At 47.3% G+C, this 26,669-nt stretch overlaps 1 protein-coding gene across 3 annotated transcripts in view; it reads right to left on the minus strand.

The window, feature by feature from the left end:
- Positions 1 to 26,669, minus strand: part of AXDND1 (axonemal dynein light chain domain containing 1) — a 564,522-nt gene that overhangs the window by 168,603 nt on the left and 369,250 nt on the right. For all 3 annotated transcript variants that reach the window (XM_085601802.1, XM_085601801.1, XM_085601803.1), the window contains exon 16: positions 8,097 to 8,331. In XM_085601802.1, the coding sequence (XP_085457928.1) occupies positions 8,097 to 8,331 (235 nt within the window). The remainder of the gene's footprint in view (positions 1 to 8,096; positions 8,332 to 26,669) is intronic.

Consider the following 26,669-nt stretch of genomic DNA (forward strand, 5'->3'; position numbering starts at 1 on the left):
CATAGGGCTACTCAGACTGAACGGGCATCCTATTATGCAGATGAGATCAGGAGCAGTAATAACCCCTCCAAAAGTATCTTTTCGATACTGAAAGCTCTTAAACCCTCAACAGCCCGTAATACGACCGTAATATCGTCAAATAAGCAATGTGAGGCTCTTGCCTCCTTCTTTGTTGAGAAGGTAGAAACAATCTATAAGTCCTTCCCACAGATAGCGTTATGTTCTGATCATGTGCCTACACCCCCCTCTATGCATACTCTGGCTGCCTTCCCGCCAATCTCACAAGAGGAGCTGTCTGTGCTTTGTAGCAAGATTAAGTCTGGCTCTCCCACCGATCCACTGAAGCCGTACCAATTTATGAAGATCTTACCTGTGCTCCTTACTCTCTTGAGCCAGGTGATCAATCTGTCTCTCTCTACGGAGGTTGTCCCCAGCTCATGGAAGGAAGCCAGGGTGGCCCCCCTGCTAAAAAAAACAATCTTGATGCAGCAAAACCAGAGAGTTTCTGTCCCATCTCCCTCCTTCCCTGGGTCTCTAAGATCTCGGAGGCCTATATCAATCCTACCTTGACGGGTTATTTGGAGGAAAATAACATACTGGACCCCACTCAGAATGGTTTTCGCTCTGGTCACAGCACGGAATCTGCTCTCCTAGTTGTGACCGAACACCTGAGGGGGGCTTTAGACGAGGGTTGTACTTTCGGCACTGATCCTATTAGACCTTAGTGCCGCGTTCGATACTGTGTCCCACCAGATCCTGCTGAAACGGCTGGAGGAGGTGGGCATCGCAGACTCGGCCTTGGACTGGTTTGCCTCTTTTCTTCTGGAGAGGACCTTCCAGATAGCTGCTCCCCCTTTTGCCTCTAAGATCTGCACTATCAAACTGGGGGTGCCGTAGGGTTCAGCCTTGAGCCCAACCCTCTTTAATCGTTATGTCCAACCGCTAGCTACGTTGGCAAAGAGCAGAGGGCTCACTGCAGTGTCCTATGCGGATGAAACTCAGTTGGTAGTTACACTCTCGGACGATCTAACCCGGGGCGCAACTAAGTTCAGGAGTGACCTTGAGGCCATCGCGGAGTAGATGACTGCCAACTGTCTCAAGCTCAACACTAGCAAGTCTGAGGTTCTGTTGGTAGGAAAAGACACTGAGCTGTGGAGTGAGCACTGGTGGCCTGCCACTTTGGGGCATGCAACCGCCACCAAACAGGTGGTAAAAAATCTGTGTATGTGGGTAGACGCTGCCCTCAGCTTCCAGACATAAACCAAGAAGGTGGCAGGGACCTGTTTTGGTATACTGCTAGGGCTCAAATCTCTGTTGGGGTTTTTTGACCCCTCCATTAGGCAGGTTATTGTTCAGGCTTCCATATTGTCAAGACTGGACTATGCCAGCTTACTTTATCTGGGGTCTAAAAAGACTGAAACCTTGCGACTGCAAAGGGTTCAGAATGTTGCGGCAAGAACTCTTTTTCGCCTACCCAAGACTTGCTCTGCGTCTAGTGCCATTCGTCGGCTTCATTGGTTGCCTGTGGCCAAACGTATAGAGTTTAAGTCCCTTTGTATCTCCTTCAAAATCATTAACGCTTCCTCCCCAGCTATCTTGGCCAACCTGCTTGTACCATACACTCCTCTCTGTCAACTTCGGTCGATGGGACAACATCTGGTTGTTGTCCCTCGGGTGAGGAGGGTACGCGCTGGGGGGCGTACTTTTCGTACTTTAGCTGCCAAACTCTGGAAAGTGCTTCCCTTCTCCATCCGCAACTTGAATAGTTATCTGGCATTTCAGAAAGCAATTAAAACATACCTCTTCCCTCCGTTGTAGGCCTCTTCCGTTGGTAGAGGCGTCACAGTTTTCTGTTGTCAGTGCCGGGATGCCCCACTGCTGGGGCAGCTGTGCGCTTAATAAACCGTATAACGTAACATGACTCTCTGTCGGTGAAACAGATTAGTGTTCAGTTGTATGTTATGAATCTCAAACTGGTGTATGTGCTGGTTAGCCATGCTGGGGGCAAGGGTATACTTCCTATTGAAGTCCTTATGGGTTGTAGGTAAAGTTGATCTGCAAACTAACAGTTCTTTAATGGCTAGTGATACACAGTTCACTATTAAGCCAGTAGGAGATATTGATGTAGGTGGTGAATAATGTAAAAGAGTTTCAATGGTATGTAATGGTGTCTCTTGCGGGATACTAGTGTATAATGATTACACATTTAGTCTGGTGAGGAGGTGTTTAGTGGATCAAAATGAATGCCATCTGAAAGACTAAGGATCTCTTTAGTATATTTCACATATGAGGGTACCTGGATAAATAGAGCCCTCAAAAACCAATCCGTAAATTGTGGACGAGGTTCTAAAAAGGATCCTATTCCCAAAACTATTGGCCTTCCAGGAGGTGGCCGTTGTGGGTTATGTATCTAAGAAAGGAAGTAGAAGTAAACGGTGCATGGATCAATAGTAAGAAGGAACTCTGTTTTTTTCTTAGTTATTCAATTATTGTGAAGAGCCTCTTCCACAATATCCACCATGCCCCATTAGGGGATAACCTGTCAAACAATCACCATAGAGGTTTGCACTCTCTGGTCTTTGGAGGGTATAGAATCCATGGCCTTGTCTGCCAGGCCCCTTACCCAGTAATCCTTTTCAATTGCATTTACAGGTGCCTTTTTTGAAGAATGCAACTCTTGGGTGGGTGAGGAATTTCGTCCTTAAAGATTCTTTTCATAGTTGTAAAACATACAGCTACTCTGTAAACTTCAACCTGGAGTATTCTTGTTTATGTGCACACGAGAGGAAGAAGGATAACACATGACCTCTAATTAAACCTCAAAAAATAGGACATTGGACTCTTAAAAACTCTATAACATAGCAAAGCAGATGCTTTCTTAAACATTGATGTTATTTGTACCTCATTTATGCTTAGCATGCTTTAGTGAATAGCCAGTATCCGAATTGCTCATAAGACAACCTGTCACCAATAAGTCTCCAAAAAGTGTTATGGAACTGTACCACTATGCAAGGGAGTAGGATGTCTCATTCAAACATATGCTCTGGTGTTTGTTAAAGGCTGTATGTCGATGGTCTTTCTCCTTCTCCTTTTCCAAAAGTCCTGAGGTAAGGGAGACCCCTTCCAGCAGCCAGAGTGTCTGACCTGAGGTGACACCAGTAATATAAGAATACCGTTAGGAATTCGGTGCCAAATTGTATTATAAGGGAAATCTTCCTTGTGAGAAATATTCTAGCACCAGTTAGCAGAACTAGAAAAAGACTAAATCAGAACTGGCATAAGAGAAATGAACCTTTGGCTAGAATACCAATACAGAAGAGCTATGGCAGACAGCAGCACCATTATTCACCTCTCAATAAAGCGGAAAACAGTTCCCATAAGACAGGAATGGGATGATCTTAGAGCAGACCGTGATGCACTGGGCAGGCTCCACAAAGGATTGCATGCTAGTAAACAAGTTGTAAAGGGATATCCTGGTGATGCCTTAGTTAAGGAATTTAGATCCCTTAATGTGAATGCATCTATCTTGGTGAGTGCAGTTACTTTATGCAGACCAATGGTATCTTGCCTGTGATCCTACATTTGGAAAAGCCTTGCCACTCCGGACACCTATTCATTATGCTTTGGAAATACTAAGATATTGGTTAGAAAACTCCTTATCCAACAACAGGTTCCTAGAAATAGAAACACGGAGAACCAGAAGATCTTGAGTACGAGAACTTTAAGTAAATCTGGCCCTTCTCCAGGAAATAAAACTACAACACTTGCCACAGAAGGTGTTAGTGGATTACATTTTACAGGTAACAGCAAGAGTCAAGACTGGCACAAACTCTAGCAAATAAATAAAACCTCACAGATTCAGAAAGCAACAATGATCTTTTCCAATTTGCCTTCATTTGCTTGAAGAGTTCACCTTATCTAGCTGCAAATCTGGCTCCTTGAAGACTGACCATAAGGTAAGTTGGTTGCGCACATGTTGGATTGAGATATTCTGTATTCTATTCCTTATGTGGGCCCATGCCGCACTAATTGCTATCTTTGTACTTTAATTCAATTTGAAAGTTTTCCCAAAAGCATGAACTTCTGCTTTTATCTAGCTCGTCAAACAGGTTTCTGCTAACTTCTCAATAGATTCCATGATCTCCTTGGGACATGATTCCTTTAGAAAGCAAAGAAAGGAAACAAGCACTGTCAGAACCCATTCGAGAGCGTTACAGTGCAGACAGGGGCTACTGGGCATGAAACATGGTGGTTGAGGTTGTTTGCCATTAGTGTTGCAGGGTCTGTCCTACTATGGCTTTACAAACTGGGCCAAGTATATCCTTTCCACGTAGGACTCTCAGGCTAGGGAGGGCAAGTAGTTGAAAGGATCTCAGGGGAGTATCGTGGAGGCAAGAGCTCAGAACTCAAGAGCCAACCAACTGACACAGTAACATATTGTCCAACTCAGTAATTATCTTTGAGTTAAATGAAAGTACTTTAATCTTCCAGCAAGATGAAATACTACAGTTCATAGAGGTTCCAGGTACAAAACTGTTATGTCATCTAATATCCTCAGTGAGGTGCTCCGGTGCCTGTTCATGCTTTATGAATTTGCTAATATCTACAGTCCCTTGTATGGGATGGGTATCGCCATTAAATATGCACAGGTGCCACTCACTCTAGATGCATAAATCAGTTCAATGGTTTTTGCTGACTTGAGGTTCCCCAGGTAAAACTCATAATTTCATTGCAGCTTTCTGAGGACACTCAGGCCTGATTCACAAAAGGCCTCCGCACTTGTGGCAGAGGCCCCGCAGTCATGGGGGATTCTCCACACTCGTGGCAGAGGCCCCGCAGTCGTGGGGGTGTCTCCGCACTCGGGGCAAAATCTCGGCAATGAGAACTCTCATTCAGGAGATTCCGTCCTGAGTGTGGTGACGCCCCCATGACTGTGGGGCCTCTGCCACAAGTACAGAGGCCCTATGTGAATCAGGTCTTCAGTATCTTGTTCCAATCATGGCTAGGCCCTGCTATTAGCTGTTTGGTGGCGATGCACCCTGGTGGTGCCAGTGGACATGTTCTGTGGGCATGTTCCTGCTGCTGTAACTTTATTGACACAGAGGATGCAACGGCAGCCTCTTTCTCAACAAAAGACACTGGCTGAGAACATCATGGTAGGCCTGCAACATGCTCATCATTGACAGTTATGGTCTCCCCGCGCGCGCTGCGCGGTCCCACTGGGCTCCGCTTGGCGGATGTTGGCCCCCCTGCTCGATCGCAGAATGATCTCCTCCTCCCTCCTCCCCCCTTCCCCTTGCCCCTACCTGAGTTTACGACCCTAACCTTGACACCCCTTTATTGCCGCATATACATGGGGAGTAGTTTATATATGGGTCAAGTTCCCAGATCGAATCCTCATTTCACCACGGATAACTAACGATGGATGCGACGCGCGGCGCCCCCGGGGGGCTGCCCTCCCTAGCGAGCCCCCGCTTACAAATGACAGGGTGTTGTAGACACGAGCTCCCCGCCTTGGGCGGATGCGCCCGGAGAACACGGCAAACGCTTGACCTATGCGCACTCTGTGCCATGCCGGATTTGCGCCGACACTTGGCGGCTGGGGAGGCGCGGCGCTGGTGGGACGGGTGCGCACCGCGTAGCACACTCATAACCATGAGCTACGAAACTGCACACTAGACTCGCCGGGCCTACACGCTGTCAGATATGCCGACGTGAGCTATAACACAGCATCTTTGTCGCGCTTCAGCCTGCACTATGAGCACGACGCTGACGCTAGGCTGCCCGGAGGCCTTTCCATCTTGGGGTACTAGGGATGTCCTGTAAGAATCCAGATCAAGGCCTAGGTAGCCACCGGCACAGCCGCGGAGTGGGCTGAACCACAGCGCCATCCTCTATTGCTGACAACACACATCAGGGACACCACAAAACTACACCCGAAAAAGGAAAGAACCCCATGTACCAGATGTTTTAACAATGTACGCATCTCGTTCCTGTATACACGTTAACCTGCACAACGCCGCCGGACCCCCGGGTTGCCGGCTGAATGGCTGTGTTTCACCATCAGGAAACGTGCGCTTTGTTTCACTGATTCGCCGCCTGGACGGTGACCGTACTTTGTAAGATGAAGCAACTGCACATAATAAAGGTTTTTTTTCAAAAATAAAAAATAAAAAAAATAAAAAATCATTGACAGTTATGGTCTGCATGGTAGGATGCAGACTGGTGCTTGGTGACAGCAGTTGCAGCCTCCAGGCCAGGTCTTCAGCAGGTCAGTGTCTTTGACAGTTGTGGCCTATGTGCCAATAAGGGCTTCCGTTTTTAGGGGCGATGAAGGATCTTCAGCTCCGATGTCATTTACTGGCAGAACCAGTCTCTCAGTCACACAGCTCGATGCTGGACAAAACAATGATGCTTTGCACTTGAAAGTATTGCTAAAGTTCATAATGGGAATCATTCAGGGGACTGGGGGACCCCTCACAACGCAATTCATTTCTGGATTCCCTGTGGAAGGTTTTGGAGCAGATAAAAAACAGAAATAGTTTGGGAGGCTGAGGTACATCACACAACATGGTCCACTTCTGGATTCGCTCTTGAATGTCTTGGTTTTGTTCACAAAAGAGTTCCTCTAATGGGATGGAGGAACCTCACCACATGGTTTGCTCCTCACCTTATTCCCTCTCAGTCAGCTTCCTTTGGGTGTTGCTCAAAGCAGGGACAGGCTGAGTTTATCCTCCTGGAGAGTCTCTCCTCCAGCAGGCACTAATCTTGTATCTCTTAGAAAAAAGGAAGACGTCTAGGTACTATAAAGATCCTCAACTCTTTCAGCATATAGTGCTGAATTCAGGTGATGTTCCCTCGGCTGTGAGAGACTAGCTATCTTGCAGACACTCAGGGATGAGGATCCACTGTCTAAGGCTCTTGAACCAGCTTGGGTTGGTTTACTTTCAAATGACATTTTCTGGCTGTCTCTCAAATACAGTCTTTATGCAAGGGGATGGCAGGCAGCAATGATGTTGGCTCCAAGCAGAAGTATCCACAACTAAAGCACAATGAAGTAAGAGCTCTCTGCACCTTCCTGTCATCAGCCTTTCTGAAGCAGTAATCAGGGACAGGCAAAAGAGCAGGCCCTTTCTAGAAACAACCTCACCTTAAACAAGAGAAACTGCAGTCCTACAAGGGACCTACTATCTAACAAATTGCAGTTCTCCGAAGTAAATAATCAGCAGCCACCTGCTAACAAGAAACACATTGTGTTTCTATTGGTAGGACAGTCTCCATCCTCAATCACTTCAGTGTCTGGGTCTAAACCTTACATCCAAAGAAATGCAGAAAATACACTTATAGCGGGATCCACCCTCCATCTTGTGCTAGGCTAATCCAGGGGACATATGAAATGGATCCCACTGGTCCTAGTACCAAGACTCTGACTACTCACAGAGTCTTACTATAATACATATCCTACACATCCTCCTTGATCAGAACAAAAAATCAGGATATCAGTTTCACATACAATCAGGCAATCAGCGCAGGGGTACATGCCCCTTTATCATGTATGGGGCATTCCCATCCCAACATAAACAGAGAAGTTGTACCAAATTGTTTTTAAACCACAACAGCTTGTGCTCCAAAAAAGTTTACACTTTTGCTCATGGTCTTAGAAAGAATGTAGCTAATATGGGATCGCCTTCATACCTCGATTGGTATATCCTTCCCAACCCCACATTCAGCATCAATATAATTCCAAGTAATTTTCACTTATAATCTGTCCCATGCTTGTCATATCCATCTGTCATTCCTTTATCTGCATGTCATTATTTTAAGCCTCTAAACCGTTGTTTAGTCATACTGCTCATACTTATACTTCATGTCACTTAGATCCAGCAGCGCTTGTTTGCCTTTCATCTGTCACGTGTATTTTTATAGTCCCTTAAATCACTCTGTCACTCCATTAGCTACATTCATTCATTTGCTCATTAAATGATTCCTAGCCATACGTGCTATAGCTCATACTGTACAGTAAGTGACTATTGGAAAGAATTCTTATGGTGCTCATACAGTATGTGACTATTGGAAATATTTCTTATGATGCTTACCATTCTCACCCTCCACTCGACAGGTATACTGTACACACAGATCCTGGACGCAGTGATTAACATTCTCCATAACCCTGTGCTCTGGCGGAAGGTCACCGTCCAGGCTGCAGTGTCGCTGCAGCACATCTTGTCCCAGATTTGTCCACTGCACCTGGATCGACTTGGCCAATTTCAACTTCTCTTGGTTGGTCAGGAGCACATCTCCGCCAAATCGATCGAGGTCCTCACTCATCATCTGAAAGTAAACGATTCAATAGTTAATGAAGGGTCAAGATTCATCACCATTAAGAGAACAGACTACCAATTTTATTTGGTAGCACTATGCCTAGATGGAAAATAAGTTCCAAGTAATATCTTAAACTGAACACAGCTGGTGGGTTCGCCACTTGCAGTGTGGGCTCACAGGGAAATCTATAAGTACACTTGACGGCAGATTTATGAAGGCTTGGCAAAGTCACAAAAAGTGACCTAAACCAGTGCCAAGTCTTGATAAACTATTTAGGCCCAGATTTAGTAAGGGCTTGTGTTGCACTTGCGTGACGTAAGGCAACACAAACCCTTAAGTCACATTTACTAAGCCTCGCAAATCCATCTTGCTTGGCTCTGCATGGCTTAGTAAATCTAGAGTAATGCAAGGCAGCGCAAATCTCTGCCTTTCGTTACTCTGAATTTGGAAAGTGATCCATAGGTAGAGTGTGGGTGGTCTCACACATAACCAGATTTATTAAGAATAGTAAACCTGGGAATGCGTCAAAATGTTACGCCATCCCAAAAGAGGCGTAAGGAGGATAAATACGTTTATTTCTCCTTGTTCTTTCCTCTTTCAACAAGTGCTGCATTCTGCAGCACATGTAGAAAGACGAAAATGCCTCTGAGAATTGTTTTGGTGCAGGCAGTTGTCCTTTTCTGCACAAAAACAATTCTGTCTGTACCACAGGCAGCCTTGCACTATGGTGAAAGGGTGCCTGCATTGGCACTAGGCAGCGTTCAGTGCGCCTGCGCAGAGAGAGAGTAGGAATGCAGCACAGATTAATAAATATTGCACATTCCTGCTCTTTCCATTTGACGCAGTCAGCAAGATAGTTTGCTGCCTTGCGCCAAATGTTAGTAAATCTTGCCTTTATTTTCTAGCAAAAAAGGTTTCTTTTGCGCTAGAAGGTTGTCTAGAAGTAATGAAAATCACGCTTTGCCATACATTGTGTCAAGAGGAATTCCATAAATGGTACATGAGCTTTTCCATGGTAGCACTCATGGTGTTTGACGGGAAGCCCCATCTTCTAATATCGGGCTTTGTGCCAATAGATACCCCTCCATGAGGCATGCTCAAAGAAGCAGGAAAGATGCTTTTTCTAACTTTCCATGTGTGGTGCACAGTACAGCACACATGCAAAGTATGCCTGAGCTTAGTATTTTGTACTGGAAGGGTACCCTTCCAGTACAAACCTTATGCTAGACATCACACACACACACCTTTGCACCCTAGTGACGCACACACATTTCCAATGTGGTGCAATATGTGTGTGGTGTAAGGCAGTGTAATTATGCCCCACTACTTGGCAAGTGATCAGCAGCATCATATCTTTTTAGTTATAGTGCTGTCCTGCATTCTCACGGATCTCACTACGTTGTGTAAAATATTGGTAAATCTACCCCACAGCGCTCATTATAATCACCAAAACAATTCTCAATTTTTGATTTAGCAAACATATCATTTTTTTTTGTTGAAACATTTTTTATTGTTTTCATAGCAACAACACAGTACAAACCCCGCTTCCTCCCCGGTCAAAGAATGTATTGCACATACAGAGTTACCAGCCAATATCCGGGAGCATAAACTTCCAGCCCGTACAGGCCCTCCCCCCTCCCTCCCCACCCCATGTCAGTGTGCCTCCTGTCTTTCGCCTCGCTCCTGATGTGCCCCCTCCCTGCCATAAATCAGACATGGGTGCCCACCCTCCACTAGAGAACCATGGCTTTCCCTCGCGCTTAACCACACCCTTGTTTCCAGCGCTCGCTACTACTCCCCTTCTACTCCCCGTTCACCGCCTCCTCCTGCCCGCCAGATGTGTCCCCCTCTGTCCCGTTGTTAGCCATCAGCCCCTGAAGTTCCACTACCAGCGCCTCCCACGCGCGGGCCGTCGCCAGCGCCTTTTCGTCATCCCTCCGAAGAGCTAATTGCAACCGGAGCGCACCCTCAGCCCCCGCCCAACGCGCAAAGGCCGCCCTCCACCGCAAGAAGCTAGGCCCCGTCCTGGACTTCCAGTGCATAGTCAGTTCCCTCTTGGCCATTATCAATCCTAAGTCGTAAAACTTGCTAGTGACCTTCGTCCGGCGGGTGTGTGGGAACCAAAGCAGTAAACAGGCCCCCAGGTCCGGGTCAATAACACGGTCCGTCACCTGATTTAGGCAATCCATAACCTCTGCCCAATAATCACCCAACTGAACGCAGGACCAAAACATGTGACGAAAATCAGCGCCCTCCCTTCCGCACCGCGGGCATTGCGAGTGCGCACCCCCAAAATATTGCAATATTTTAACCGGCGTCAAATATGCCCTGTGCAACGTGAAAAATTGAACCAACTGGAACCGGGCATTGCGCGTTCCCTTCCAGGCCCGCCGCACCAACGTGGTCCAGGTAGTCTCGGGGATCGGTTTCTCAAGGTCCAACTCCCACTTGCCCCTCAAGGCGGCAAGGGGCGGTAGGCCTTCCGACGACAGTCTGCGGTAGAGACAAGTAATGGCCTTGGACGTCCCCGCCGCCATCACTACATATTGGCAACCTGCAGCGACCGGTGGTTCCGAGAGCCCCGCATTCCAGTGCCGCTGAAGGCTCGCTACCAGGGCCGCGTTAAGTAAAAAGTCCCCACGTGGGAGCCCATAGGAGTCCTGCAACTCCTGGAAAGGCAGCAGCACCCCCTCCCGGAATAAGTCGCCCACCATCTGCACGCCCAACTCCTCCCAAACAGCCAGCCCAGACCAGTCGCCTCCATGCGGGAACGCCGTACACATTCCCAAAGGAATCTCCGGGGCGTAGGGGCGGGTTATCGCCGCCCTCCGCTGGCACCGGTTCCAACACAGCCGGAGTGTACGCTCTACCAACGTAAGCAGGGCAAGGTCCAGCCTCTGCTGCAAGACTATGAAGGCTAGCACATGCCGCGGAATCAACCTGCCCTGTGGGCCCTCCGGGCCCCGGTATTCCCTGGCAACCGCCTGCGTAAGCCACTGGAGTTGAGCCGCCAGATAGTACCACTCGAAGTCCGGGACTGCCAGGCCCCCTTCTGCTCTCGGCCGCCGCAGGGTGGTCAAAGCCACCCGCCGTTTCCCCGAGCCCCAAATGAAGCCCGTGGACATCGCCCTGAGCCGTTGGAAGTACGACGCAGGCACCCATATAGGTAGGGTGCGAAAGAAATAGAGGAGTCGTGGCAACGCCACCATCTTCAACAGCGCCACCCTCCCGGCGCACGAAAGTGGTAGCGTACTCCAGAAACTCATGCTACCCCGCAAGCCGCGAATGAATCTGCCAATATTCCCCTCCAGCAAGTCCGGCTGGGTGTGGTAGATATTAACCCCCAAATATCGCAGGCAGCCCCCCTCCCATCGGACCAGTCCCAGTGACTGGGGGGCCCGGCCGCCCGGTCCCAGCGGGAACAAGCATGTCTTGCCCCAGTTGACCTTGAGCCCAGATAGGCGTCCAAAGGCCTCCAACAAGGCAGTCGCCCCACGCAGCGCACCCTCGGCATCCGCCAAAAACATCAGCAGATCATCAGCATACAGAGAGATATAGTGGGCATCCCCCCTCAAGTGAACGCCTGCATAAGAACGCCCCAGTCGGGCATGCGCCGCCAGTGGTTCAATAGCCAGGGCGAACAACAAGGGGGAGAGCGAGCAACCCTGCCTCGTCCCCAATATCTAACACTCTGGTAGCCACCAGCGTCTCACAATGTCCGTGAGGGTGAGGTGGTGGCTCTGCACCAGACGGGCCGGTCGACTGTCCCCCGCTGTGCATCCGCGCCCAGTCTCTGCAAATCCCCCCCCGGTGTTCCTCGCCCCTTCAAATCTCCCGCTCTCCAGCTCCCCACTCCAGGGCCCCCCAGCAACAACCCCCAGTCCGCAAGGCGTCATCTGTTACCGATCACACTCCCAACCCCGCAAAGCCAGGTCTGGGCCCTCCACCCCACATACATACAACTCCCGCTCTGCGCCTCTTACTGCACCCTGGGGAGTCCCAGTTCCTTCAAGCGTCCAGCAGTTCATCTGCCGTCCCTGGGGTCACGTCCGGTAGCAGCTCCGCATCCTCTCCGGGGCCATCCGACAGGGAGGCCTCCGAGCCCCTCTTGGAGCCCGAGTCTTCACTGGGCTGGGAGGCCGCGGCCCCCGATATCACAGAGACCGCCCGCAATGCAGCCGCCGCTCCAGCACCGTCTGGGATGCTCCCGGTGATCGGACCCCTGGTGTCCGTGTCCTGTTGCGCCTGCTGCGGCGAGCCCTCGCCCGGGTCCCCGACGGCCCCTCCTCGTCCACATGCGGGGTCCGTAAAGAAGGATGTCTTTCCGTCCAGTACCAGTCTGAGGCGAGCCGGGAACAGTAAGGAGTACTGCAGGCCCTCGTCCCGTAGCGCCTTTTTCACCGCCTGAAAGGAGGATCGCCTGCGCTGGACCTCCATGGGATAATCCGGATAGATTGATACCGGGACATTCTCCACTTGATAGGGGCCCATGGATCTCGCCTTCTGGAGAATGATATCGCGGTCCCTGTAGTGCAGCAGCCGAGCCACCACCGGCCTGGGAGGTCGGCCCGGATCCGGAGGCCGGGCCGGGACCCTGTGCGCCCTCTCCAGGGTGTAAAACTGCGTCAGTCCTCCCGGTGCCACCACCTCCTTCAGCCAGGTCTCCAGGTAAGCCAGCATGTCTCCTCCTTCAATCTTTTCGGGCAGGCCCACCACACGGATGTTGTTGCGGCGATTACGTCCCTCCGCATCTTCTGCCCTCTTCTCTAGGACCGCCACCCTCCTGAGAAGGTCCGTCGACTGGGCCTCCAATGCCTTCTGCGCCGTAGCTGCCAAGTCCAACGCGTCCTCCGTTTGCTTGACCCTGTCCACCAGCTTCCTGTGGTTCGTGCGTAGCAATCCCAGATCGGAGGACACCTGCGCAATGTCCGTCTGCAGCGCCGTTCGGGTATCCGCTATGGCCTGCAGGATTTGTTCCATCTGACGCTGCTGGAGCCCCACCGCAGAGTCCACGTGAGTCCCGCCATCCCGGCCGCCAGCCGAGTCGCCTACGGAGTCCGCCGGATTCGCTCCCGGCTTTGACCTTGGTTTGCCCATGCTCCCGGGTCAGGGGGCCCACCAGGGGGCCGCGAGGCTATCGCCAACCAGAGCAAGGCCTCAGCACAGTGGTCACGGCAGATCTCTTCTCCGGCTATGAGGCACCACACACTCCTGCCTCTAACCGCCAATGACGTGCTCCCTGAGGGGCCCCAGCGAGGAGGACCCGCTCCACTCCTCGAAGCCTGTCGTCCCTGCAGTGCGGTGTAACAGCCGCAGGCACCCCCGTCGTTCGCCGTCCTATCTCCTCACTGGACCCCCGAGGCAAAGTCCGTCCCTCCGTTCGGCCCGGTCTGCGGTCCAGGACCCGGCAGACCACCTCCACAATGGCCCGCGTGGCGCCGGCCGTCCCACTCCTGGCCCGCTATCAGCTCCTCCGGGGGTTCCGCAGCCACGCCGTCACCAGGGTCGCCGCCCCACTTCAGGCCGCACTCAGCTCCTCGGAGCACACCACCTCCTTCAGGCCGCACTCAGCTCCTCGGAGCACACCTCCACCTCAAGGCAGCCGCCGCGCCCAAGTCCGGCTGTGCAAGGGCTAGCAGCAGCAGGGCTCTCCCCTTGGGTGGGGTCCAACCCGGTCCGGCCGCCGCCTCGCTGGGGCCGCCACTTCCGGCGTCCTCGGCCGGTCGCGCTGCACTTCCGGGCGGTTCCCACGAAACTGTGGGCCCCGGCTGGTCCGCTGCTCTCAGGCCACCCAAGATGGCCGGCGGTGACTCGCGGCTGCCGCTACTCTCAGCGCGGCGCCAGTCCTCAGCGCCGCGCTCCGCTCCGCCGCGCCGTGGTCAGGGACCGGAGCACTCGAGGCTGCCCTCCAGGCGTCTGGAACACCGGGGCTGCAGGTTGAACAGGATTTTGGCTGGGCTGGATGCGGAGCTCTCTGCTCACACGTCCATGCCCGTCGGCAGCCAAGCCATGCCCCCCCTTAGTAAACATATCATGTAGTATAGAAATGGTTTCCAGATTTGGCATCAGAAAATAGGCTTAGGTGGAGGATCCTAGAACAATTAATGAACTTATGGCCTGATTATGAGTTTGGAGGTCCCAAAGCTGTACTGCTGCCGCCTGAAGTAGACCGCTGTTGTAGCGGTCTCCCGCCCGCCAAATTCCGATGAGCCAGCGGCGGTGTTTCTGATGGGGGAGGGGTGTGTGTATTATTTAGCATATGTCGATTCTGGTGTGGATATTTAGATTGCAGTGTACACATATGAATGACATGTGAAAAAATACCTTTTACGTATATTTTCACACTGCTGGATTCTGGACCATATGTGCCCAGTCCAGTCACTGGAAAATAGTACAAAATGGATTTACTTACATTTTGGCACAAAAAGGGTCATTTTCTGCAGGGCAATATGCTGCTGTGAAGGGAGGAACTGGAGAAAGGAGTCTATGTCGGAGACTGAGGGGAAGAAAAGGAAATGAGTGAATATGTACCCAAATTCCTCCGACTCCGCCAACAAGAAGCAAGCAGTCCCATCACCACAGGTTGCTCATTGGACAGCCAACTCGTAATTCACACGGCAGTGAGACTTCTCTGTACCACCATATGGCAGCTGCTTTGCTTTTCCCCGACAGCCGTCGAAGCGGTCTGCGAATGCCTGGCGGTGGCAGCTGTTTGCCGGTGGTCTTTAGTCTATGAGACCGTCAACATCGTAATACGCCGGTCAGTCCGCCAACGGTACAGCAGTTAATCAGACGACAACGTAATGGCGGTCCCAAGACCGCCAAACTCGCAATCAGGCCCTTAGACTCTGATTTAGGGATTGACGGACAAAGAAAAGACAGACAGGATGGCAGAGGCATTTACATCTGCCTCCATCTCTGCCCGCCATTTTGAAAGATGTCTGCCAGGTCGACTGATAACTCTACACATTGCAGAAACTGCTGTCATAAAGGTTCCTGTCAATGTTGTAAAAGTTATTTTTCAAAAACAAGCTCCCAAACCAGGTGTTTGGTTATGAAATAATAACAAAACTAGTAGCACAAAAAAATGTGATTTTTCTCACATGGTGTGGAGATTATTATTTGTCATTTCTGGTCCCTCACCACCACACTTTATCTAAATAGGGCAGGCAATGTTATGTGCTTCCCCCAGTCCTTCGAGCCATTGGAAAAAGATGTAGGTAAACAGAGTAAATTTAACACCGTTGGAGTAAACCTGGATTCTGCCTAACTCTAAATCAGGAGGGCAGACCAAGAGTTTGGTGGAGAGGGTACTCTGTCACCATTTGTCAAACTCTACATTGGCCCCTATTTATGACTCGCATCAACCTCAGGTCACAAACACAAACATCTGTAAACTGTCCAGGTTTCCTTTGTCGAGCACTAACACAAACATATTTCCCAAAAAACAAAGCAAAGGTTCCACAGGATGCATGTGACTCTGTTCTATGTGCCTACAGTACAGTTATTGTCAAAAGTTCTCCAGCCAATAATTTCTATCAGAAACACGTACTTTGAATAGATCACCAAGCAGTATTGAACCTAAAATGTGAAGGCAGATATGATACATCCTCTGAACAGTATAGGAGTGAAATGTGAAATCCAATGTACTAGCAAATTCCAGTATGGCTTGTGTCACCTAGAGGTGATACTCTGAAAAGCAGAACATAGAGAAGGAGTGATCTGCGCTTCAATGACAGTGTTTGATGTAGGAAAGAACCCACAGTGAATACTTGGATTTGAGATCGCTACAACCTGATTTTATATTCATAGACAACCATGGTCATCCACAGCTTATTAACTGTAATCTAATGAGGACCAAGGATCTGTCTAATTATTCTACTGGGGTGCTAAACCACGCTTCAGCTGTTTCATCTTCCTGAGAGCCCTGTTCTACACAGAGAGTAGGATAGTATGTCCCCTATAGGGCATATATCTGAAGCTGGATTTGGAAGGAAAATGGGTGATGACTTTGTCAGATTGCTATGAGTATCACAACACTAAGTCCAACAAGCATTTGCAATGAAATAGGTCTCGCATTCACGCAAGTTTGAGCTATTGGCATTGTAAATGACAACGCCTTTTATTTATGTTTTGGGTTTTAAAACATAAATAAAAGGCATTGTTATTTACAATACTGATAGCTTAAACTCTTGTTAATGCGGGGCCCATTGCATTGCAATAAAGGGCCTTCTCGACCGCTTGTTAGATTGTAAATATCAGAGGAAGAGACCAGCATGGGACGTCTTCAAAGTAATGATAAATAGCGCAGTGAAGAAGATGTGTAAGTGTTGTAAATTACACAGACACAAAGTGTGAAGTGAGAGTTACATATGATCTGAGCTATAAACACTAACAAAGCGCTCCAACACCTTTCGCTCTGTGATTACACTGTCGCGGCTCAGGAGGAAGAGCAGGAAGGGGCGGGGGGTCTATTTCCTGCTCTCTCCGTGATTTGAGTGTGCAGTGTGGCATTGTGTAATGTCATTGCTATCTTTGGCCTAATAAAAAACACTCCAGCTGTAGTGGGCCCTGGCTCCACCTCCTTGTGCAGGGCGGGCTGTGCTTTATGGCAGGCATGGAGGAAGGGATGGTCTCGGCTGCAGCTCCGGCCTTGTACAGTGCCCCTGCTATTACTAGTGAGCGAGAGGCGCTGAGGTGGTGGTATTGGTGGCATTGGTATTGGTGGTGGTGGTATTGGTGGTGGTGTCATTGGTGGTAGTGGTGGTGGCGGTGGTCGTATTGGTGGTGGTGGTGGTAGTATTGGTGGTGGTATTGTTGGTGTTTGTATTGGTGGTGGTATTGGTGGTGGTGGCATTGGTGGTAGTAGTAGTATTGGTGGTGATATTGGTGGTGGTGATATTGGTGATGGTGGTGGGTGATATTGATGGTGGGATTTGTGGTGATGGTGGTACTGGTGGTGTTATTGCTATTAGTGGTGGTATTGGCATTGGTGGTATTGGTGGTGGTATTGGCGGTGGTATTGGTGGTGGTGGTATTGGATTGGTGGTGGTGGTATTGGTGGTAGAGGTATTGGTGGTGGTATTGGTGGTGGCATTGGTGTTAGTGGTGGTATTGGTGTTAGTGGTGGTGATATTGGTGGTGGTGGTATTGATGGTGTTGGTATTGGTGGTGGTGGTGGTATTGGTGGTGGTGGTGGCATTGGTGGTGGCATTGGTGTTAGTGGTGGTGATATTGGTGGTGGTGGTATTGGTGGTGGTGGTATTGGTGGTGGTGGTATTGGTGCTGGTGGTGGTATTGGTGGTGGTGGTATTAGTGGTGGTGGTATTGGTATTGGTGGTATTGGTGGTGGTGGTGGTGTGGGTGGTGGTAGTGGTATTGGTGGTGTTGATTGTGGTATTGGTGGTATTGATGGTGGTGGTATTAGTGGTGGTGGTATTGGTGGTGGTGGTATTGGTGGTGGTGGTATTGGTGGTGGTTGTATTGTTAATAAAGAACAACCTACTTACCTTCGGTAACGATATATCTGTAAGAGACATATTAGTTATGGATTCCTCACCTTAGATTACCCCCAGGCGTCAGACTGGATCCGGAAATTTTTTCTTCAGCAGTACCCCTGCACGTCAGTAGGCAGCGTCAGTCGACCCAGCGTTCTTTGTTGGCGTCGTGATCGCCGGAATGACATCGCTGTATCTACTTAGATGCCGCCCCTGCGTGCTGACGTCAGTTCTTTACACGACATTCCACGCCAGAAGCGCAGAGCCATGCAAGTCACTGACCACGGGTGCACAAAACTAGGGCCCGGAAAGGGAGTCCGTTATGCTAGAAGTCAGTTCGCAGAACGGGGAGGTTGGGTGGGGCGGTGAGCAATCTATAAGTAATATATGTCTCTTACAGATATATCGTTACCGAAGGTAAGTAACTTGTTCATCTGAAAGAGACTATTAACTATGGATCTCTCACCTTAGAATAGATACCCCAGCAATGCCAACCCCGGTGGTGGGTTGACAAACTAAGTTCTCACCAGAAAGTCCTGGAGAACTGAAAGGCCGTCTCTCCAGACTTGGCTGTCCAGGCAGGAATGTTTAGTGAACGTGTGCAATGAAGCCCACTTTGCCTGGCAGATGTCATGAAGGGGGACTCCACGTCCCAAAGCCACCGTCACCCTGGTGGAATGGGCGCGCAATCCTACAGGAGGTTCCTTTTTCGCCAAGGAATAGCAAATTTTGATGCAAAGAACGACCAACCGAGAGATGGTCTGCTTTTGCACGGACCGCCCTTTCTTGGAGCCCACATAGCCAACAAAGAGCTGATCATCCACCGGGAATTGTCTTGTGCGATCCAGATAAAAGGAAAGCGCACGTTTTGAATACAGACGGTGGAGTCTCTCCTCCTTTTTAGAAGGATGCAGGGCGGGAAGAAGGTAGGCAAAGTGATGGTCTGTCCTATGTGGAAAGAGGTAAACACTTTCGGAAGAAAAGAAGGTCTAGTGCGAAGGACAACCTTGTTGGGATGAACAGCCAGGAAAGGTGGTTTAGTAGAAAGAGCCTGAAGCTTGCTCACCCTGCGAGCAGAGGTGATGGCAACCAGAAAGGCAGTTTTTAGGGTCAAAAGTCTGAGAGGACAATTATGTATCGGCTCCAAAGGAGCGCACATAAGGTAAGTCAGAACAAGGTTCAAGTCACACTGGGGCATTACAAAAGGAATAGGAGGAAACAGGTGAGTAATGTCCTTAAGGAAGCGATTTACAGTAGGGGACTTGAAAAAAGGAGGCTGATCAAGAAGGCAAAGAAAGGCCAAAATGGCCGGAAGATAGCCTTTAAGAGTGCCCAGAGCCCTGCTGGGCCAAAGAAAGAATGAAAGGGAGATCCTCAGAAAGAGGGACAGAAAGGGGATCCACAGATTAGTTCCATCTACAGGCTTATACCGTTTAGGTGTCGGGACGCCTGGCTGTCAAGATAACGTTACAGACTTCTGGAGGAGGGTTGAAAGTTGTCAACTGCCGCCGCTCAATCTTCAAGCAAGGAGGTGGAGGCTGGACAGGTTTGGGTGGAGTACCTTCCCCTGCTGCTGTGACAGAAGATGCTCCCAAAGAGGCAGTCTGATAGGAGGATCGATGGCCAAGTGCTAGAGCTCGGGATACCAGACTCTTCGTGCCCAGTCCGGAGCCACAAGAATGACTTGGGCCCGGTCATGCTTGATCTTCTTCAGCACTCTGTGCAGAAGTGGTATAGGCGGAAAGGCGTATAGAAGACCGCAACTCCACTTGTGATGAAAAGCGTCGCCTAGCGAGTGCCGCCTACGAAATTTCAATGAGCAGAACTGCTGACATTGCATGTTCTCTTTGGTGGCGAATAGATCTAACCAAGGCTCTCCCCACTGCTGAAAGAGACATTGCACCACCTCCGAGTGAAGACGCCATTTGTGATCCATCATGCACCTGCGGCTGAGTACGTCCTCCCTGGTGTTCAGTGAACCTGCCAGGTGTTGAACCACCAGGGAAATGCCCTGATGTTCCAGCCATGTCCAGAGACGGAGAGCATCTTGACATAGGGTCCACGACCCCTGCCCTGAACTACCCTTCCTTTGACAGAAGGAAGGAATGCTTTCAGTGTAAGACGAATCGCCTGAAGCTCCATAAGGTTGATGTGGCCTCTGATCTCCGCCTCTCCCATGTGGCCGCCCATCCCCAGAAATGTTGCATCTGTCACCACTGTGAACTCTGGGTGGGAAAGGGAGAGGGATCTGCCTCTGACCCAATCCTGGGGCCATAAGTATCAAAAAAGAGTTTTGCGATTCTCAAATTGCGGTTTTTAACGAATCGCAATTGGAGAACCGTAAATTGCAATGTATGTAGGATTTGCTAAAAATTTTGCGCATCCTACATATTCCTTATTTGCAAATTGCAAATTGACATTCGCAAATAAGAAATACCTTCCCATTCATTCCTGTGGACTAGGAGGCCCATAGGAATGAATGGGAAGACATTCTCAATTTGCGATTACCAATTAGAGAATCGCAAATTAAGAATGCAATTTCAAGGTTGCCAGGGTGCCAAAGGGACACCCTGTTGCACCCCTGAAATATGCATGTGTGCACATTTTGCACACATACATGCCCTAAGGGCACTGGGAGGAGCCTAGGCAGTAACATAAGAAAGACACTGGTGTTTGTAAACACAGATGTAATGTAGAGATCAAAAGAAAGTTGTGCATTGAACCATTCTTGGAGAATGCTAATGCTTAAACTGGGAATGGAGGGGCTTCTAGTTCCTCTGACCAATTGAATGATGGCTGTTACTCCTGAGGTTGCCCACTCTGAGGATTTTGGTCTTTGCTCCTTTCAGACAGAAGAAACTCTCCTTTGTGCAGTGGTTCACTTGTTTCAGGCAGGTAGATATGTATTTGCACAGTTTTTCTGGGCTGTCCAGATGGATACATATGTTGTGGTATACTTAGAACTGTAGGCGATGCTGAGAAATATCAGTCATATTGAAGAAGGATTGGTGCAATAATAGGGTTGTGTCTGGTGATGCTGTCTCAATAGTTGAGGTACGCACATAGGGCTTTAATAGTCTTCTGTATCATAAACTGGATAGGATTAAGATTTCAGGTTGACGGTCATCGAAGCAAGCTTCCCTGATACTGGCAATTGTGGTTTCAATCCGTCTTTGTATACTAAAACCTGATTGCCTATTGTGTAGCATATTGTTTGATTCTATACATTTTTTAAGCTAGGTTATCACTTTACCCTTAAGGAATTTGTTAATCAAGGGGAGAGTTGAGATAGGTTTACAGTTTGTTGTTTTCAGCATGCTGGCTGATGGCTTCTTTAGCATGGGAATTATTATTGATTCTTTTAGGCAATGGGGACTATTCCTTATTGTAATTAAGAATCTGTAATTCTACATTTCGCTCTGCTAAGAGTAATAATGTGGTATCTTATTGCAGAGAAATGTCAAGGTTAAAGACCGATGTCTGAGGCTTTAAACTTACTAGCTGCTTTGCACACCTGCTCAAGACTCAGAATTTTAAAAGATGAGGATGATGTTTGGGTGTCTGGAGGATTGACTCAGCGGGTGCAGGAGTGGGGTGGGTCTTTCTCCCACTTCTATTATTATCAGTGAAATACATCGATTTTCACAGCATTGGTCCAAGGTGACACATGCCTTCTTTAATACCCCTGGCTCAGCTGCTTCCTAGAAAAATTTAAATAGTTTTCTAGTATTATTTGATGCCATGTTGATTTTGGTCATCTCTATAGCATTTCCTCATGTGTGCTTTACAAAGCTCTCTCTCAACTACTGCTTACCTTTTCTTCACTGTGGTTCACATTTCTGACCCAATGTTTTAATATTTGTAGATATGAGTTCAATGAGCTGTTATTAGCCTTGTTTTTTTTATTCCTTGAGGAAGAACTATGTTGAGGGTGCTAGAGATTGTTGTATGGAGATAGACAAAAAAGGCATCTGGGTTAGTTTAAACTGATGAGAATGGCTGGTCAAAGATGATGGAAGCTTTGTGAAAATTGGTTGGTGAAACACTTCTGAAGTACCCTTGATAGTTTGGATTAGCTATGATCAAGGCATTTGAGCTTAAGTGGTTACAGTCAGATATTTTGTGATTAATGTAATCAACCAGTGATACATCCATAATCTGGGTTTATCATTTATATCTGAGCTGTTGATGCTGCATGTGAAAGAAATATAACGATGAATGGGTGGTGTTAGATCTCATCTGGGGGGGCTAACCTGTTCCATAAACCTCTGAAGCTTGATTAAGAGATTGAAATTGCCCAGGAACAAGATTTTAATCGATGAAGCTTGGGTCAACAATATAGCAGTTTTCTTCATGGAGTTTAGTGGCAAGGATAAGTGGTTCAAAACCTATCATCCTTTTCTTATGCACTGGTCTTTTAAGTTCTGCATGTATGTGTGCCTCAATGGGTCACTGAAGGTCCTCGCTGGCTAAAACTTACTCTCAGGAAATCTCAACCTCTACTTCTTTGAATTTGAAAAAAAGGAAAGGATCGATAAAGCATTTGCTAAATACAGGATCATCCCCCTATGGGACCATGACTCTCTTTCCTGTGGTTATACCGTAGAAAGCGACTCAGTTCAAGGGGATATCTCATCCATATAAGTTTGCCACCGCCATATGAAGTTTTTGTTTACTAAAATTTAGATAGTCAGGGCCTCCCAATAATTCAGGTACGCAGTGCACAAATCCAGTTTGACATCTGTTTTATGACACTTGGGGGACACAAAAACAAAACGACAACACGTTTTCAAAACCAGAAGGAATAGATGGAGACAAAGAGGAGATGTTCTAAGTTGAGAACAGAGATGGACTAGATAGTTTCCTGTCCGTTCATGAATATGATGCCAACAGACATTCCCACACACAACCTAAATATATTGGGAACAGACAAAACTCATACATCAAGTCCTGACTGACCCCTGGCACACAGTGTAATCCTGGTAAGGTAGTTGCTTCTCATGAACCTCAAAAGCATTTTATGTCAGGACAGGAGGTAGCATTAACCAGAAAACTCCTTGATGGCTTCTTCTCTGCAGCACTTAAAAACCCTTCGAACCAAACTTGAATAATTATTGAACTAGAATTGTTCTGCTCCCTTACATTGCAACTGCACCCCAACATTCCTCATGCTTTATTTGCTACTCCATGAGAAGATAAGTATTGTTACTCCTTTTGGCTTGAGCTTTCCGTGAAGAATGTGTAGAGTATTTTGAATTTTGTGGAGGCTACATCAGGTAGCAGTAGAGCCTCCACTCTTTTGAAGCAATAGGTTGGTCATTTCGAAGTTAGCAATAAGAATGTAATGTAGCAAGAGGTAGGTCTTTCAATGTCTGTTAGGATTAATTACATACTTTTTAAAAAACAATTCTTTAAAATATCTTCTCAAACAATACTTTGTATAGTGAGAGGCAGTCTGGTGTGAGTGTCGAAGGTGTGAGTCTTGGTGAACTCGAGAGCAGTTCTGAATGGAGGTTTGAGCAACTAAGCTTCAGGGGCGCAAGCGCGTCATCTCAGTAGATTGCATGTCCAGAGACAGACATGGGGCATGACCACTTCAAAATCCTGTCTCCAGCTTGATGGCCTGTACTAGCTGTTACGTGTCAGTGGAATGAGGTGTAGGAAGTATTCTTCTAGATCTTGCTACGATTGGGCTTCATTTTCATTTGGCCCACAAAAGAACTTGCAGGCTAAGACTCAAGTCGGGGTTCAAGGGCTCCTGACAGGAAATTGTTACGGAGCACAGTTGCTGTATTCTAATTGACAGACAGAGCGAACATCTGCATAGATCAATACTGGGTTTCTAGAGAAAGTGATTACATATATTGCACAGATATACAAAAATGGGTGAGAAAGAAGCTACGTCGAGAGAAATTTCTCATGATAAGATTCAGGAGGAAGTATTCAGAAATAAAAAATGAATCTGGATCCTGGCGTTAAATAACTTTTTAGTTTAAATTAGGAAGAGAACCTTAAAAAGTTTAGAATGTTCACTAAAGCAAGGTAAGGATAAATTGCTAGATGTGTTGGGCCCACTGGCACACAATTAATATTTAAGAGAAAAAAGTACCCATCTGGTCTAGTTTATGTTGAAAAAGAAAACAAAAAAAGGTTTCTTTGAACCTCCCCTCTTTCCTTTAAATCACTGAATTAGGTTGTCTAATTAGGTAAGTAATCTTTAGATTTACATTTTCACAAAGGAATTGCCCATAAGGTTGATTATCCCATAGACTGCTCAGATGGAAACTCTTATAATGCATTAAACTGTTACCATCTGTGGGTTTGGTGTGTAGATGGGTGACGAGGGTATCTTAATTTGCTATCCAAATATCCAGTAAATTGATTTGCTGTGTGTCTGACTTTTTTGTGAGTCTGCATTCTGATGAGACCCATGGAAACGTAGACAAGATCGAAAAATATCAATATTACAAGCTGGGAAGGTGTAACGAAAACATGAAAATATATCTTTCGGGCAAGGACTAACATTGGAGTAGAAGCCGATTGTCTTTTTTGGTCCTGTGCAAAAACCCCGACCTCTGTAACAACTGGTGAAATTCCACAAATGAAAGATTTAATTTTCCCTTTGCTTCTGAAGTTGGCTGACCATTATATATTATAAGAATGCTTCTCATGCAGACATTTTTAAATGTGCATCACCCTATTGCTCACAAATCGGTGGAACCTGTTGCACTACACACTTTAATTGCAGCGGCAAAAAAGAAATCGTTTACGGAGGATAAAGAGACATTGGTAAAACGTCGGCATGGTTGGACCATCTTGAACTCTTTTACATCTTTAAAACCATCGCCCTACCTAGCATCCCACTTTAATGGACACCTCAAAAATGTATTTACAGCTTATCGGATGGGGATGCATGTCTCAAAAGACCTACTACCATCTTGGAAACCGCCGCATCAGACGAAACAATGCCGCCTTTGCGGGTACCATACAGAAACTTTGGTCTACCTTTTCTGTACATGCACGGCCCTGATAAACCAGAGACGATTTTTATTGAAACCTATTTTTAACGTGCTAAATATTCGATCTTGCAGACAGGCAGTCACATGTTGGCTTAGTGGCTCCTCCATAATCTTAGCTTGCCGTGGAGTTAAATTCCTTGAAGAAGCAATAAAACTCCTTTCTTAACCTCTGGACGGAATAAGTACATTCTTTTCAAATAAAGAGTATTAATTCCCAGTATTAATTCTTTAAAAAAAAAAAAAAAAAGGTTTTTATTCATTGTAATTGTATTTACTATGCAAACTTGTAATAGTTTTAATTAATTATGCAAATAAAGTTTTCATTTCATTTCATTTCAATTGCATTTTTGTGTATGCAAGAATGTATGTTGTTAAAAATTTAAAGGTACAATTTTTATATACTTTTTTTGGTGGTACAAGTCTTCTGGAGCCTATTCACAAAGGTAATCTACATCGATCAAGTAAATTACTGTTGCACTTTTGAGTAACTTCAATCCCGGTAAAAAGGGGCGTAAGACAGGGTTGTGTGCTGGCGCCCACCCTATTCTCACTATACGTAAAGGATGCCCCAGAACACATACTGGGCTGTGCGCATGACTTGCCAAAGCTAGGTGGGGTGCCTGTACCAGCTCTTTTATTTGCGGACAACACTATTTTAATATCCCAAACCCCAAAGGGCTTGCAATGCTTATTAGATTCTTTTGGTGTTTACTGCGATTCTAACGGCCTAGACATAAACTCTAGCAAAACAAAATATATCGCAGTCAACCCACATAAATCGTTTAATAAGAATATAACTGTCCAAAATCAGAAGCTAGAATATGTGCAAAACTTTAATTATCTAGGCATAACACTTGACACCAAAATGATCTGGCAACCCCAACTGCAGAAAAGTGAGACCCTTTTGCTTCAAAATTCCCTACCAATACTAAAAAAACACAAGAACAGTATTACTAAGGCAGTATCCCCCGCACTTGATGTATATAAAAACAGAGCACAATCGGCATCTCTTTATGGGGCGGAACTATGGGGGCCCTCATGCAGGAATACCTTGTGGGAGAAGAAAATTAATTTTTTAGGAAGTTGTTACGTCTCCCGGTGCGCACACCTGTAATTCCTATCGTTATGGACTTAAATACTAAACGTATTGATCATTAGCCATATTAAGACCATTATTGTTCTGGGTGAAATTGTGGTTAACAACCAAACGCGCCCACTATAAAGAAGGGCTAGAAGAAATTCTAAGGTTTGGCCAATGTACTAGCCTTCAGTGGATTAAGAATGTTTACTCTTGTTTCTGCAAGCTTGGGCTGAAGCACTTTTGGGAAAAACCCACCCTATTGACATTGGCATATAAGAAAATATTGAAAACTACCTTTTGGGCGTATATTCAAAACAATGTGTCCCATAGCCCAGACACTGGTAGATTAACGGCCCAGTTTCTTCTTATGAAACCAACCTCGGCCTTTGAGCAATTTCTGGATGAAGTGCAGCCCCAGTTGGCAAAATCCTTATATATGAAATTTCGTTATGGTGTTCTGGAAACCAACTTGAACACTTCAAAATGGGGCCGAAATGCAGAGGAGAGTAATATGGATTGCTGTGCATTATGCCAACTGGATACACAAGAAAACAACCTTCACTTACTATTCTTTTGCCCTGCCTATGCCATGCCCAGGAAAAAATTGATTAAACCAATCTGTCGAAACCTGGGTATTAGGTCTTGTTTTGAGGCAGAAAGATTATTGAAAACGGATAATTCACAGAAAATAGTTTTTAGTGTCAGCAGATATTTGTTTGGTGTGGGCATAATAAGAGGAAAAAAAGGTTT

Source organism: Triturus cristatus, chromosome 4_2 (genome assembly GCF_964204655.1).
Source record: "Triturus cristatus chromosome 4_2, aTriCri1.1, whole genome shotgun sequence".
Taxonomy (NCBI): domain Eukaryota; kingdom Metazoa; phylum Chordata; class Amphibia; order Caudata; family Salamandridae; genus Triturus; species Triturus cristatus.